The sequence below is a fragment of the Maniola hyperantus genome, chromosome 11, assembly GCF_902806685.2.
Source record: "Maniola hyperantus chromosome 11, iAphHyp1.2, whole genome shotgun sequence".
NCBI lineage: Eukaryota > Metazoa > Arthropoda > Insecta > Lepidoptera > Nymphalidae > Maniola > Maniola hyperantus.
In genome coordinates, this window is record NC_048546.1 from 12971500 (window position 1) to 12986514 (window position 15015).

At 37.9% G+C, this 15015-nt stretch overlaps 2 protein-coding genes, 1 long non-coding RNA gene and 1 other non-coding gene across 9 annotated transcripts in view; 3 read left to right on the forward strand and 1 right to left on the reverse strand.

The window, feature by feature from the left end:
* LOC138402999 (uncharacterized) overlaps nt 1–15015 on the forward strand; it is an 80122-nt gene that overhangs the window by 18037 nt on the left and 47070 nt on the right. The gene's annotated exons all lie outside the window — the stretch shown is intronic.
* LOC117986430 (aminoacylase-1-like) overlaps nt 1–15015 on the reverse strand; it is a 45767-nt gene that overhangs the window by 8396 nt on the left and 22356 nt on the right. The window contains exons 1-2 of one of the 2 annotated variants that reach the window (XM_034973259.2): nt 867–1029; nt 239–408 (exon numbers count right to left, since the gene is read on the reverse strand). In XM_034973259.2, coding sequence (XP_034829150.1) covers nt 239–408; nt 867–951 — 255 coding nt within the window. In that variant the 5' untranslated portion in view covers nt 952–1029. Of the gene's footprint in view, nt 1–238; nt 409–866; nt 1030–15015 lie in introns of those variants that run through there. The other variant, XM_069501774.1, reaches the window with a different exon arrangement.
* Nucleotides 4797–4880, forward strand: TRNAL-CAG (transfer RNA leucine (anticodon CAG)). The gene has a single exon. It is a non-coding gene; the product is annotated as a tRNA-Leu (tRNA).
* The window catches only part of LOC117986225 (uncharacterized), a 40337-nt gene continuing 38910 nt past the window's right edge, over nt 13589–15015 (forward strand). For 3 of the 5 annotated variants that reach the window (XM_034973063.2, XM_069501772.1, XM_034973064.2), the window contains exon 1: nt 13589–13882. The gene's annotated coding sequence lies outside the window, so the exon portion shown is untranslated. The remainder of the gene's footprint in view (nt 13883–15015) is intronic. The other 2 variants (XM_069501771.1, XM_069501770.1) reach the window with 2 other exon arrangements.

Below are 15015 nucleotides of genomic sequence, written 5' to 3' on the forward strand. Positions count from 1 at the left end.
CAGTTCGCATGTGCGTGGAAAAAAGATCTGGCACAAGGGCGGTCGAAGTGCACTAGGCACCCATGTGGTGAGGGTGAAATTGCTTAATTTGAATGAAGACTGACTAAGCAGTTCGAGCCAACTGCACACGTACTGCTCAAGTGATATAAAACTGCATCTCAACTGCAATTTTGCCTGCTACTTGTATAAAGACCGCTTATGTGAGTCACTAGACCCTAAGGTTTAAGATTAAACAAACCTCAAAAACTGGCACGACGTCCATATGCGAGTTGAGCAGAATACTAGGCAGGCTGGGTTCCAGCCCTTCCCAGGTTATCACGAGAATTGGCTTCTTGGGCACCACTTCATACACCTGGACAGGGAGACCCAATTCCGATGCTTGACGTCTGAGATATGTGATGCACTCGTCTGAAACCGAAAGTATTTTTTTCTCGACTAAACCCAGTGTTTCCAGTTAAAAAAGGAACCCGGACGGAGGGACGGATCACTTCGTGGTCGGCCTGTCCGTCCGTCCGTCGTCGGTCTGTCTGAAAAGACCCTTTTCTCGGGAACGCGTGGAGGCATCAAGTCGAAAATAAAATCCCTTGGATTGAACTATAAAAAATAATATAAGTCAAGTATCAGCGCAATAATAAATACGGCTGTTTCGGAGTTATATATTTTATCAGTTGCTTTAACGATGAAGGAAAACATAATGAAGAAATCTACATGCCTGAGACTTCTCCATAATGTTCTCAAAAGTGTGTGAAGTCAATTTAACCTGCAAATCTGCTATTGGCCAGTGTGATGGGCATAATAAGCTCAATATAATATTTTTCTGTAAAGAGAAAAGTCGAGACCTATACCCAGCTGTGGGACACACGTACCATAATTAATATTGGGATGGACGCTGCGTATTCGGAGGTAATCCCGCAGATTGCTCACCGCGGGATCATTAGCGTAGTCTGTCATTGTTGCAATATTGCGGGATACACTTTTTAGCTCAGAATTTGCTCACTGTAAAGTTTTGACTCGACTGAACCAGAAGGTAATGTTATTTGAAAGGTGTTTTCTATTTCGTTCTATTTATTAACTGTACAAATAGTTGAATATAATTATATTATTTTATATGTGAATTTTAACCGCAATTTTGATAAGTAAATTGGGGATAGATGCCCCCCCCCCCCCCCCCCCCCCATACCGAATATATTTTGAATTTTTTAAACCTCATATTACTCTTTACAATGACATAGGTAATGAAGTATTTCTATAAAATTTATTTTACTACCTGCATAATATGCTTAATAAGAGATACACTATATAATTATATTTTAAAAGTTGTCAAGATATTCTTTACTTGTGTTGTTGTAGATGAATAAACAATTAACAGTAAATTATTATTAGTGTTTCTATTAATGTTAGTTTTAATATTAACGTTCCTTTAACCAATGTATTACGTAAGTAGGCCACTCGGAGTCAATGCCGCGCCTTAAGTGGGGCATTCACCCCAGTTTTACACGCTATACATTGCCGGTTTGAAAAACACTAAATCACTAAAATTACAAAATGAGGCAAATGGTTATTGGTATTGGATTGTGTTTAGATAATATAACAATAACGCTAAGTTTTTGCTAGCGTTCTGGTTACATCCTGTATACATAATATATAGCCTATATTACTTTTAGATAACGTAGCTTTCTAGTGGTGAAAGAATTCTTAAAATCGGTTCTGTAGTTTCAGAGTTTATCGATTACAAACAAACAAACAAACAACAAATATTTCCTCTTTATAGCTAGATAATAATATTAGTGTAGATAATACGATATTAATTTATTCAAAACGATCAGTATTTGAAAACAGGTCTGTATTTCGTTTGATAAAAATAAATAATTGAATAAGGTTACATATTTTCATTCTGGCCCCAACTCACTCGCTTCCTATTTATTTATCGAAAACCCGCAATATTTATGACTATGTTCAGATAACGATAAAATTTCCCTTGCATACCTTATCTATGACCCATAAATTATTTACTATAAAAAATATGTCACATTTTGTGCCTACTACATTTTGCGGTGGATGGTTGTACATACCTACTTGATAGGTACCTAACTAACACAGACCACCACCTATTGAGTATAGACGCCTAAACCGGACACCCCCGATCGCCAAGCTTGGGCAGTTGCTTAACATAAAAGTTGGGCCACGCCCTTTCGGTACCCTCATTCTCGGCACATTGTCTTGATTACGTAACTTTTGACTCTACCAATCACAACAAAGCATTCTCCCCTGTCCCCCGCCAACATTTTACGATTTTGTTTTCTTGCAAAACCTTATACATGCGTATAGATAATTAATTACGTAAACTTCAAACTAAAGCTATGAGGTTCCAACGCGCCTAGGTCTTAAGAGCCCACAACAAACTCAGTCAGTCATGCATGGAGGCATCAAGTTGCAAGAGTGTAGTTGGAGATAATAATGTAAGCAACAAAATAATTCCACGTAGGTATCCTTCCAAAGTCCGAAACCGTCGGTGAGTGAGTCCAACTTGTACTTGGCGGGTTTTTTATTTTTTTTGTTAATCGATGTCTCAAACCCGTATAATGTGACAAAATAGTTATTTGAGTTACAAGGGGCCAAAGTGATATTTTTTATTTTGAATTCATGAGCGTAGCGAGTTAGCGAGGAATTTAATATGCGCCGCCCGAGAATAAAATATTTGGCCCCGAGTGACACACAATCATTATTTTTCATCACTACCGATGAGAAAAAACAAAACAGATAAGTACGACGCGGACCAATTAGAAGAGAATAGGTTCAAACTCCCATTTAAGAACAAAAAAGAATTTTGTTCCCGCTATCCCCTAATTCCAATTTCTTTCGAATAGTTATGACGAAAAATTGCTTATACACGCAGTAATTAGTGACTGGACAGATCCCTCGTTATGTAACCGTCCCAGTGTGGGTATTTACGTACAGTAATTAATATTGGGATGGACACTGCGTATTCGGAGGTAATCCCGCAGATTGCCCCTCGCGGGATTGTTAGCGGTGTTGCGGGCTAAACTTTGGCAGAAAAATAGCTTTGTAGTCGCAAAACATACATAGTTCGAAATGGAAAACTGATTTGAGTTTATTTTATTTTTTTATTTTATTTAGATACAAGTTAGCCCTTGACTGCAATCTCACCTGGTGGTAAGTGACGATGCAGTCTAAGATGGAAGCGGGCTAACCTGGAAGGGATATGGCAGTTTTTATTAAACCCGTACCCCTTTGGTTTCTACACGGCATCGTACCGGAACGCTAAATCGCTTGGCGGCACGGCTTTGCCGGTAGGGTGGTAACTAGCCACAGCCGAAGCCTCCCACCAGACCAGACCAGAAATTTAGAAATTATAAAATTCCAAACCCCTGCCAGGAATCGAACCCGGGACCTCCCATTAATAAGACCACAGCGCTCACGACTGCGCCAGGGAGGTCGTCAAATGGAAAACTGATTTGAGTTAAATCCATCCATACTAATATTCATAAGTTGTGGTAGCCTAGTGGTTAGGACGTCCGCCTCCCAATCGGAGGTCGGGGGTTCGATCCCGGGCACGCACCTCTAACTTTTCAGAGTTATGTGCGTTTTTAAGTAATTAAAATATCACTTGCTTTAACGGTAAAGGAAAACATCGTGAGGAAACCTGCATGCCTGAGAGTTCTCCATAATGTTCTTAAAGATGTGTGAAGTCTACCAATCCGCACTTGGCCAGCGTGGTAGACTATGGCCAAAACCCTTCTCACTCTGAGAGGAGACCCGTGTTCTGTAGTGAGCCGGCGATGGGTTGATCATGATGAGACTAATATTATTGATGCGAAATATCTGTAGATATATTAATGCGAAACTGTGTCTTTCTGTCTGTCTGCTAGTTTTTCACGGCTCAACAGTTTAACCGATTTTGATGAGGTACAGAGTTAGCTTACATCCCGGGGAAGCAAAACAGACCATAGTTCGAAATGGAAAACATATTTGAGTTTAAATCCATCCATACTAATCCATGCTATATTTACGTACTTACGTACTGTCAATGTCTGCAATTAATAAATATTTATATCGACATTTATTTGTTGCCAAATTATACCTAGTATTGTCTAATCACTACTTCACTACTACAATATTATACATTTGAAAGTGTGTTTGTTTGTTGGTTTGTTCTTTAATTACGACGCAATGGAGAAACGGATTGACGAGATTTTTTGTATGGGCATAATAAAAGACCTGTAGGGCGATTGTCTAAAACCTGCATCAATCATTATTACAATCTCAATTGTTCTGATTGGCTGAATTTGTGCGATTCTTGTTGCAACAATGCATTGTGGCCAATAGTGAGCGAGCATTAACCAATCAGAGATGATTGCGATCGTGACATTGTAGCTGTCAAACAACCGCGGTTGAGCCCCTGGAAAGTGACATAGAATACTTTTTATGCCGAAAAATCAATGAGTTCCTTGATAACCTAAATTCACACGGATAAAGTCACGGCCATCAGCTAGTTATTACTAATCCATACTAATATTATAAATGCGAAAGTGTGTCTGTCTCTCTGTCTGTCTGTCTGTCTGCTAGCTTTTCACGGCGCAACCGTTCAACCGATTTTGACGAAATTTGGTACAGAGATAGCTTGCATCCCGGGGAAGGACATAAGCTATTTTTTATCCTGGAAAACTAAAGAGTTCCCACGGGATTTTCAAAAACCTAAATCCACGCGGATGAAGTCGCGGGCATCATCTAGTACTAAATAATATTAGTCGACTATTTTCGATGCAATTGCATACGTCAGGATGGCCGAGCGGTCTAAGGCGCTGCGTTCAGGTCGCAGTCCACTTCTGTGGGCGTGGGTTCGAATCCCACTTCTGACAATAAGTTCTGAAGTCGAAATTTTTAATAAAAGTCGGTACATTATGGCTAAATCTGTTGTACACAAGCTCTAAATTTACAAGTCTATAATTTTGAATGTCAATGTTTTTATTTATAAGCCCCGCAAATTGCTATTGCGCTGGAACCATGTCTCATTAACATTGAAATGACGTCATTTCGACGTTAGCTGAAATAAAAATATACCATCAGCTCGAAACTTCAGTCTAGTGTTGACGTCACTAAAATGGCAGCCACGCGCATTAGCAATTTGCGGGACATAAAACAATCAATGATTTCGACAGACTGTACGACTGGTAACGTACCTCCATAATTTAAAACATGCTCGTACCTATAACTACTACGCGACAGGTCGAGATGGCAATCGGAGTGGGAACGCCCCGCACACCTACATAGCCCCCGCGCTTACCCGGTGCGGGCGAGCGCGGGTGGCGAGCGGGTGTGCGGGGCGTCCCACTGCCTCATATCCCGATTGGCATCTCGACTTGTCGCGTACTTTACAATAGTTAGACCCGCAGGCCGATTGCGAATCGACTGCATCTATCATTTAATGACAGCATCAATGTCAAAATATGGTTTTCCTATCACGGTTCGGTGAGACAGTCCACAAAGGATAGATGTGGACAAAAAAATGTTTTGACAGTTCATTTACACTATCGATAAAATTTATTGTATGAAAAATGCTATCGCGGACGCGTTTTGAAGTTTGATGTCATATAAGAACCTCGACAAATGTTACGTCAAATGAGGTTTTCATTGAAACAACTCGAGAGGTGTTTTTATCAGTGACATAAGCTATCCGCAAATCGTTTTACTACTCATATTAATTAAAATAAAGTTATGAAAGGGATTAAAAAAGGCTATAGTAATTCTTCTGCTAGATAAGAAATCAATTATTAATTTTAGAAGCTAGTATAATAGTATAAAAGCATTTTTAGATTAATATAAGTCTCATAAGTACTTTTAAAAGAATATGTGATGACTCTTTCATTAGTAGGTTTGATGCACAGAGTACATTAAATATAGAGGTATACTAACACTGAGAAATGAGAATCACAGAGTACTTTTTACACGCACCTATAACTTCTTGGAGAACAGTTATGTGCATTTTAAGTAAATAATTAAATATCATTGCTTTAACGGTGATGGAAAACATCGTGTGGAAACCTGCATGCCTGAGAGTTCTCCAAAATGTTATCAAAGGTGTGTGAAGTCTACCAATCCGCATTTGGCCAGCATGGTAGACTATGGCCAAAACTCTTCTCACACTCAAGAGAACCGTACTCTATAGTGAGCCAGCGACAGGCTGAACATAATAGTATACCTTTATACCTTTGAGAACAATATGGAGAACTCTCAGGCATGCAGATTTCCTCATGATGTTTCCTTCACCGCTAAATCAAGTTAAGTATATTAATTGCTTAAAACGCACATAACTCTTAGAGATGCGTACCTAGAATTGAACCCCCAACCTTCAATTATTCAGAGGTGGAGATCCTAACCACTAGGCTTTTCGGGGGACTTCTAAAATTATTCCCCAAAGTAATGTCCAAAAGTCAAATCATTTTCTGATTTAATTGATTTAGCTTTGGAAATTACTTTGGAATTTAAATTATTTAGGCAAATAAAACAACATTTTGATGATTTTTTATGTATTCTTTTATTAAAGTAGATTAGATTCTGACATTTTAATTATATCACCATCTGCTTCTTATAAATCTAATCTGGCACCGTTCATTATTTTATTTGTCTCTGCACGGGGTCCAAGAGCTCGAGTTCACAACATATCCCAATCCATATCTTTGTCAGGATGAAGAAATGAATGCAGCACTGTATCACCTTTGCCTGAAAAAAAATTATGATAACTGAGTAAGTGACCACTGACTGTGTTGCTTAATCTATACCACTAGGCACTACCAGCTTCTGTTTAGGTATGATGTTGTCTGCGAAGACTTTAGAATCAGTGTATATGGTATCTTTGTTACTAATTTAGCTAATCCAAATTGTTTCTTTAAATATTTGTGGTGCGAAGGAGTAAGAAACATCCAAACTTTCATATGAAGAGCAACATTTTAGGCAGCTCTAGATACATAAGGAAACATACTCGAGAAAGCACTTGTAGTGTGGAGGTACTTACTATGAAGTCATAACCACCAGTAGCAATGGACTCAATTTGTATAATAGGTACTTTATGAAACGCTGTTAAAACTCCTCTAACTTTTCGGAGTTTAATACCATTGTATAAATAAATATCACTTGCTTAGCTGTGAAGGAAAAGGAAGATCGTGAGGAAACCCGCATGAGAGCCTTTACTTGTATTTAATGATAACGTTTGTTAACTTACGAGTTCTAACTTCTACCACACCTCGTCACACAACAACTTCTCGAAGCAGCCACAGTCCGTCAATAAGGGTCCCAATACTTAGGCAAATCAGTGCCCAGGCATTTGCGTATAAGTTCAGTGAGAAAAACTAAGTCTCCGGAGTCCGAGGAGCAAGCAAAGTTGCAGAATTAATCACAAAAAACAAACGGGTAAACTAAGGAAAAACAACAAAAAATTGTACTCTGTGGTCTGGGGTTCTAAATAGTTAGGTACCACAGACTAACTACTTATTTGTAATAAGTAACGTAGCCAAATTTAGGAGACTGTTATGTCCATGTAAATTGCTAGATTACCAAGTGATTACCATAGATATTCGATTTAGTCGGGTTATAAATAGGTCCGTGCTACCAATACGTCATCAAAATGTCGATAATGACCAAATGCGATATAGTGCATTAGTCGTCCGCGATAGCAAATTTATCAACTGTAACGATCACGATTCTTAAGGATATTTCTATTGCGATGTCACATGTCAGTTTACGGCAATCGGCCTGCAGAACACAACCTACTGCAAACCACAGACAGTGTGCAAAAATATAATGCAACTACAACCAATCAGTGGTCACTAATTAATTTAACTAACCAAATGGAGTATCATGTGGCGGTTACCACAATAGAAACTAGATGGCGCTGTTCAATCGATGACGTAGTCCCGAACAAATGTACCGCCGATAGTAATCGCACTAACGGAGTTTTCTGCAATCTGGAGTATATATAGAAGTTTCAAGACATAACCGTCGGCCCAGCTGGCGCTACCGAGCACAACCAACCGCTCGGTGAGATCTCCCCTTTGGTACGGTCGAGCCTGCACACCGCTCCCGTACAATATTATGAAAGAGTGTGTGCATTCTAAAACAGATTTTTATTTATTTTTATTCATCATAGTTTTTGATGTATCGTGCAAAATGTCGAAAAAAATACCCAAGTACGGAACCCTCGGTGCGCGAGTCTGACGCGTACTTGGCCGGTTTTTTCGTCGATCCCATTCGTATCCCACTTCTCCGTAGATGACAACGGACGGGAAAACGGGTAATTTTAATTTCCTTACTATTGGCAGATTTACTCCGGTATCATGTCTTTTATATACAAACTTTCATTTAGAGCTCTTCGTTTAGGTTTATTGATATAATAAAACATGAAAAAATTAGGTATTGATTTTAAAATTACGAGCCTCAAAAGATTCCCATTTTAACACTAAATTTATGACAACTTTGGGCGTAAATAAATAAGATTAGGGGTACAAAAATTCGAAAAGAATTTAACATTATACATAGTTTATTTATTCATTAGGTAGTTGAAATAATAGTTATTTTGCAAACATAAACTCAGTAGTTTTGTCTCAAAAATACTTTTCCTAAACCCTCTTTGCGCCCTTGATTGCGGTGAAAATCATCGTGCCTCTCACATTGTTCATACGATGTCTAGTGAAAAGCAAACAATTTCGGTGACGCATAATACTACTTTTACTTGTGTTTATTAATTTCTTATTACTACATATTTAATGTTAACATGATCTTGGTTCCGTGCCAATATTTTAGTACTAATATACACTTGTCTACACGCAATTCTATTTAATTTTATTTCCGGCATCAGAAATAAAGTGTTATAAATACTTCTTCTTCTTCCTGTTCTTATCCCACGCTATGTGGGGTCGGCACAACATGTTGAACAGTTTGTGTTATCTTTTGTGTATAAGTACATGTACCTTAAGAGCCCGCGAGGGCCAGATCTTCGTTATTTTATTCAAATTCAAATTTATTTATCTCGATTTACACTTAATACTCAATTTATACTTAATAGCTGAAAGTTTATCTGCACATTGTCCCCAACACAGTGAGGAACAATCATTGACTATGAAGTTTGGATTATCGTGGCTTTGGCAGATAACAGGTAACAAAGGTGTATAAAATATTTCGACAAAATGCAACGTGCGAGTTTGTGAGGCGTCACCCCGCCTGGTACTGCTGCGCGATTGCGGGAGAATGACAGCTACAATGTCACGATCGCAATCATCTCTGATTGGTTAACACTCGCTCAGTATTGGCTACAATGCATTGTTGCAACAAGAATCGCACAAATTCAGCCAATCAGAACAATTGAGATTGTTATAATGATTGATGCAGGTTTTAGACAATCGCCCTACTGATTGCTATCCCACCTGTCGCAGACTATACAGGTTTTTTTTCAAACTTTTCAGTATCTCTTTTTATTCACTATACTTTTGGTTTCGGTTCGGCTCATTGAAATAACAATAAATACAACGCCATCTATCCAAAGGTTACTCGTTCATTCTGGATTTCAAACACTGAAGACAACTTGAAAACAATAGTGCTTCGAAACTGCCCCCTGAATTTCAGCTAGTTGTTAAAGCGCTTACATAGATGGCGCTGAAAGTTTGAGGGTTAAGATTTTTTAAGTGATTGCCAAAGCTTTGAATAGATGGCGTTTCACCTTTTTCAAACATAAAAGTGATAAATACCAACGACCTATGTATAGTCCGTACAAAATGACTCCTCACGCACCATTTTATCTCTATGGGTCAACTGTCATGTTATAAGTACGGTTCACCTTAAATGAGGACTAAAATCTTACTTTTCACGTGAAATTAGACACAAAAAGTGAGTGAGGAGCTAAATTTTACGCGTTTACTATTAAACTAATATTTAAATAGGTATAAGTAATAATAATAATAATAATACAGTATAGTCTATTTTTTAATCCCAGAGATACCAGATCTCTATGGCACAGTCCCTGAGACTAAAATTACATCTAGAAATGTCAAACTTTCGTCAAACGTCGTATTTTTTGACATTTTGCACGATAAATCAAAAACTATTACACATGAAAATAAATAAAACCTGTTTTAGAATGTACAGTTAAAGCCCATGATATCCCACTTGGTATAGGTATTGATTTTACTTTGAAAGTTGAAAAAACTAATTATGAGTTTGAGACCATATTTTAAATTTTTTTTTGTGATGTAACCACAAATTCACGGTTTTCGGATTTGCTACCTACCTACCAAATTTCATGATTCTAGGTCAACGGGAAGTACCCTATAGGTTTTCTTGACAGACACGACGGACAGACGGACAGAAAGACAGACAACAAAGTGATCCTATAAGGGTTCCGTTTTTCCTTTTGAGGCACGGAACCGTAAAAATGATCACTAAGAATCATAATATCGCGACATAAATTGAAGGTGAACTCACCCTTAGAATGGTGGATTCACTCAATTTTCTTCGTCTTGACATTTACAAGCACGAAGAGTGGAAAGCCATTACAAGTCCTCCATTAAGTTTCACATTCAGTTTTATTTCTTGACTCAGTTGAACTGTAAGTGCAATTCTTTTAAAGTTCTCATAACTGCAGACTTCTGGAATAGCAGCGCTTGAAATAGCTAACAGAAATTTTTTCTCATGTAAGTATTTATTATTATTTACTAGCTGATGCCCGCGGCTTCGCCCGCGTTGATTTAGGTTTTTAAGAATCCCGTGGAAACTTTTGATTTTCCAGGACAAAAAGTAGCCTATCCGTAGTAGCCCGGCCTCGAGATGAAAATGCATTTCAAACGCATGATCCTTTAAAAATCCTGTGGGATTTCCGCGATATAGAAATGTAATTACTCACAGCATCAGGGTTGAGAAGGTGGGTTATCGAATTCAAAAAGGCTTTACTTGGTAGGTACCTCCAATATCAGTTTACAACCGACATCGTTTCTAAATCCGATCGGTTTAGGTGCAGCATCAGGATTGAGGAGTTGGAATTTATGGAACAATGTCGCAAAATTTCTCTATCGATTAAAGAGAAACTGCGCAAATCGGTTCAGTAATCTCGGAGATTTTGATGTATATACATCAAAATCTCCGAGATTACTGAAGCGATTTAGGTAGAAAAACACAACTCCTTTTTAGAAAGCTATCACGTACGCATAAGTATCTAATATCTACTCGTAGATACATGACGTACAGATAGATTTTTTAATTAATCCGTTTTAATTTCGTATTGGACAGCCCATGGACAGCCTGTATCACTTAATATGTCAAGAATGTACCACTGGTTCGGAAAGAAATTTTCGCTGAGAAGAGCTGGCTGGCTGGCTTAGAAGAGCTATTGGTGCTCAACGGGTCGCTATTTTGCTGTTTTGCATGGATATTTAGGACGCTCGATTCTAATGTAAACTATATACATGTTAAGTAACGAATTCTGATTCAGCAGATTTTCTATATTATTATTGTAGTTCTGTAACCAAAACTAGTTTCGTAGTGAAAAAGGCTTCTTCGCGAACGGCGTAGCAATGCGTAGCACCTTGTAGCACCAAACTTGCGATGGAAATCAACAAAAGTCCGCCAGCAGGCCAGCGCCGCGTTGGTTTTTGGTTGAAATGATTTAAAAAAATCTTAGCGGATGCCTACGTCATAATAGCTATCTGCATGCCAAATTTCAACCCGATCTATCCAGTAGTTTGAGCTGTGCGTCGCTAGATCAGTCAGTCAGTCAGTCAAATAGTCAGTTAGCTTTTCCTTTTGTATATTTAGATAATTTCTGTTCAATCGTTTACCTTTCAGATTATTGCACCTACCGTATCTGCACCGACCCGTAACGTTTTGATTGTTTCCTTTAGAAGAAAGAAATTCACAATAATATTCTTTCAACACGCGAAGATTGCATTAAGCTATTTTACTAACTTTGATTAAGTTTTTAGAAAGCTCATTCTAATAGTTCCCTTAAGTGCTGTTCGATTTAGATAAGAGAAATAAGGTTAACAATTCTGTCTGCGTATTACGTACCAGATGATTCCCGCGATTTCATCCGCGCGGATTAACATGTTTAAAATTCCAGAATTTATAAACTCTTTGTTATTGTAAATCGAATCGTTGAAAAGAGCAACCGCCGAGTTTCTTGCTGGTCTTGCTCGGCAGGAAAGGCATTTCGTACCAGGTGATAGATGCATTTGATAATTCAAAAGTACTTGTAAAAGTATTTGAATAAATAAAAATCCTATCTGGTACATTCTGTTTTGCATTTGATTAAATACAAAAAGAAGCCTATGTCATTTTAAAGGTCCCCCCAGGTGTTTAAAGCGCAATAATATCTCTATATATAAAAATGATTCGCTGAATGTGTTGCTGATCGCAAATCTCGAGAACAGCTGATCCGATTTCGCTAATTATTTTTCATAATATTCCTTGAAGTACGGGGATGGTTCTTACGGAGAGAAAAATTTAAAAAAACTCCTGAAGAAGAATCGACTGTTAGGCGGTACGAAGTTCGCCGGGGCAGCTAGTATAATATAATAAAAAGATATATCCTTGTATACAGTTGTATAGTGATTGGCTTCAATTTATCGACAAAGCGACTGAGTACTGAGTACTTACCATAACGAGCTCGCCTGTAGAGAGCATCGTACGGAATTCACGAACGAAGTGCTTAACGGGAGACTCTTCGTCACTCGCTCCATACAAACGTAGTTTGGTTCTCATTTGAATTATTAACTAACTAGCTAATGCTCGCGATTTCGTCCGCGTGGACTACACAAACAAACCCCTATTTCATCCCCTTAGGGGTTGAATTTTCAAAAATCCTTTCTTAGCAGATGCTTATGTCATAATAGCTATCGGCATGCTAAATTTCAGCCCGATCCGTCCAGTAGTTTGAGCTGTGCGTTGATCACTCAGTTAGTCAGTCAGTCAGTCAGTCAGTCACCTTTTCCTTCTATACATATATAGATATCTATGTGTGCATCACTACGAAAAAAACCGTCTTATTGGCTTCCTAATCTGTAGTACCAAGAAAACCCGCCAAATCATACAATTGAAAGACTCCGTATACCTTTGAGAACATTATGGAGAACTCCCAGTTTGCTGGTTCCTCACGATTTATTCTTTGCAAGCTTATATTAAACTAGATATTCCCGCGATTTAGGTTTTTTTTAATCCCGGGAACTCTTTGATTTTCCAGGATAAAAAGTACCCTTTGTCAGTCCCCGGGATGTAAGCTAACTCTGTACTAAATTTCATCAAAATCGATTAAACTATTGAGCCGTGAAAAGCGAGCAGACAGGCAGACACACTTTCGCAATATTAAGTATGGATGGAATTGGATATGGATAAAAAGCTTTAAACTCACATAAGTTCACAAAAAGTGAGCCCAGAATCAAACCCCGGACGGCGTAATACGCAATCATTTGGTATCCAACCTAATTAGTTAGTTTTGAACCCCGACATAACTAAAACCCTGACCTCGGTCCGTTTATCAAGATCGGCATCACCGATATTACACCCTAAGTGACCAGCAGTGCTAGGGCGATCCCCTCAGTCGACGGATCGGCCGCGATACGACACCGTCTCGCGTCGGCCTTTGCCTCGAAAATAAACACGACCGACAAAAAAAATTTGTCTATGCTCGCGTTAATAAAACAAAAACATTCGAAATTTAAACAGATGAATTTATGTACGGATTAAAGGCGGGAAAGTGCATCGATTAAAATAAATAAAAATGACTTGATTGTGATCATCTAAATTTTTTGTGTTAGTGTTTAGTGAAATACAAGTATTATAATATAAAAATTTACCTATGTGTTAAATATTTAAAAATCATATGGTAAGGCTAAGCAAGATGATCAGAAAGTTGGCAAAGCGTTTTGATTGGTAACATCGATATTAAAAACAAAACCTAAAAGTTTTTCTTAGGTATTATTTTAAAAAAAAATTAACAGGTAAAATTTATTATGATTTTTGGAAATTTTTGAAGAATTTTTTAATACATAACGAAATCATTTATTCTTCAATGTATCCTTTTGGTAAAAATTACGAGAACGTAGTATGATGTCAGATTAACGAATTAATCTGAGATTACAGCCTCAATAAAATTAATCTCTATCTACGTATCTACTTGACGAAAAAGTAATAGGTATAGGAACTGAAATAAGTATTAATTTTAGATACCAAAATAACGCATTAAGTTTATAAAATAGGTGGTGTAATTTTTTGTAACAATTTGGTTTAATCGTATTTAGTCAAGCATCGTTGAATTAATCCTTGTTTAGGGTTGTCATCTGTAAAAACTATGAATTTAAAGGTGGTTCGAAAATCCCGGATTTTCTAGCATGAAACAAAAAAATACCTAAACAGTCTAGTGAAAGCTGAGAGTAAGATATTGCAGCAAATTAAAAAACCAGTCAAGTGCGAATCGAATATAAACCACAGACTCCGATATTTGTTTCCAGCTGCTCGATTGCGGTAGAATGACAACTACAATGTCACGATTGCAATCACCTGTGATCGGTTAAAGCTCGCTCACTATTGGCTACAATGCATTGTTGCAACAAGAATCGCACAAATTCAGCCAATCACATCAATAATTGAGGTTGTAATAATGATTGATGCAGGTTTAACGAAATCGACCTACAGAACGTCTCTACACATTGAGTTTGATTGCTTAGTATTTTAATTATAACCAAATTACGTTTGTCTGAAGCGCGCTATGAAAAACTTTTTTAAACCCGGGCAATATGCATAACTTAAATCCACGCGGATGCTCCCCGGACTTCAACAGGACGGATAGCAGCCCTATCCTTGTTTCATAGAGCGTGAAGCCAGATTTTGTCAAGGCAGCTCATAAAAGAGCGACTCATCAGTTTGGGCTACCCGCTACGCACTAATAGGTAAGTTATTATACTCCCTCAGGTGAAGAAAAACATCGTTGAACTTCAAGGCCACTATTGCCGCTTTAAT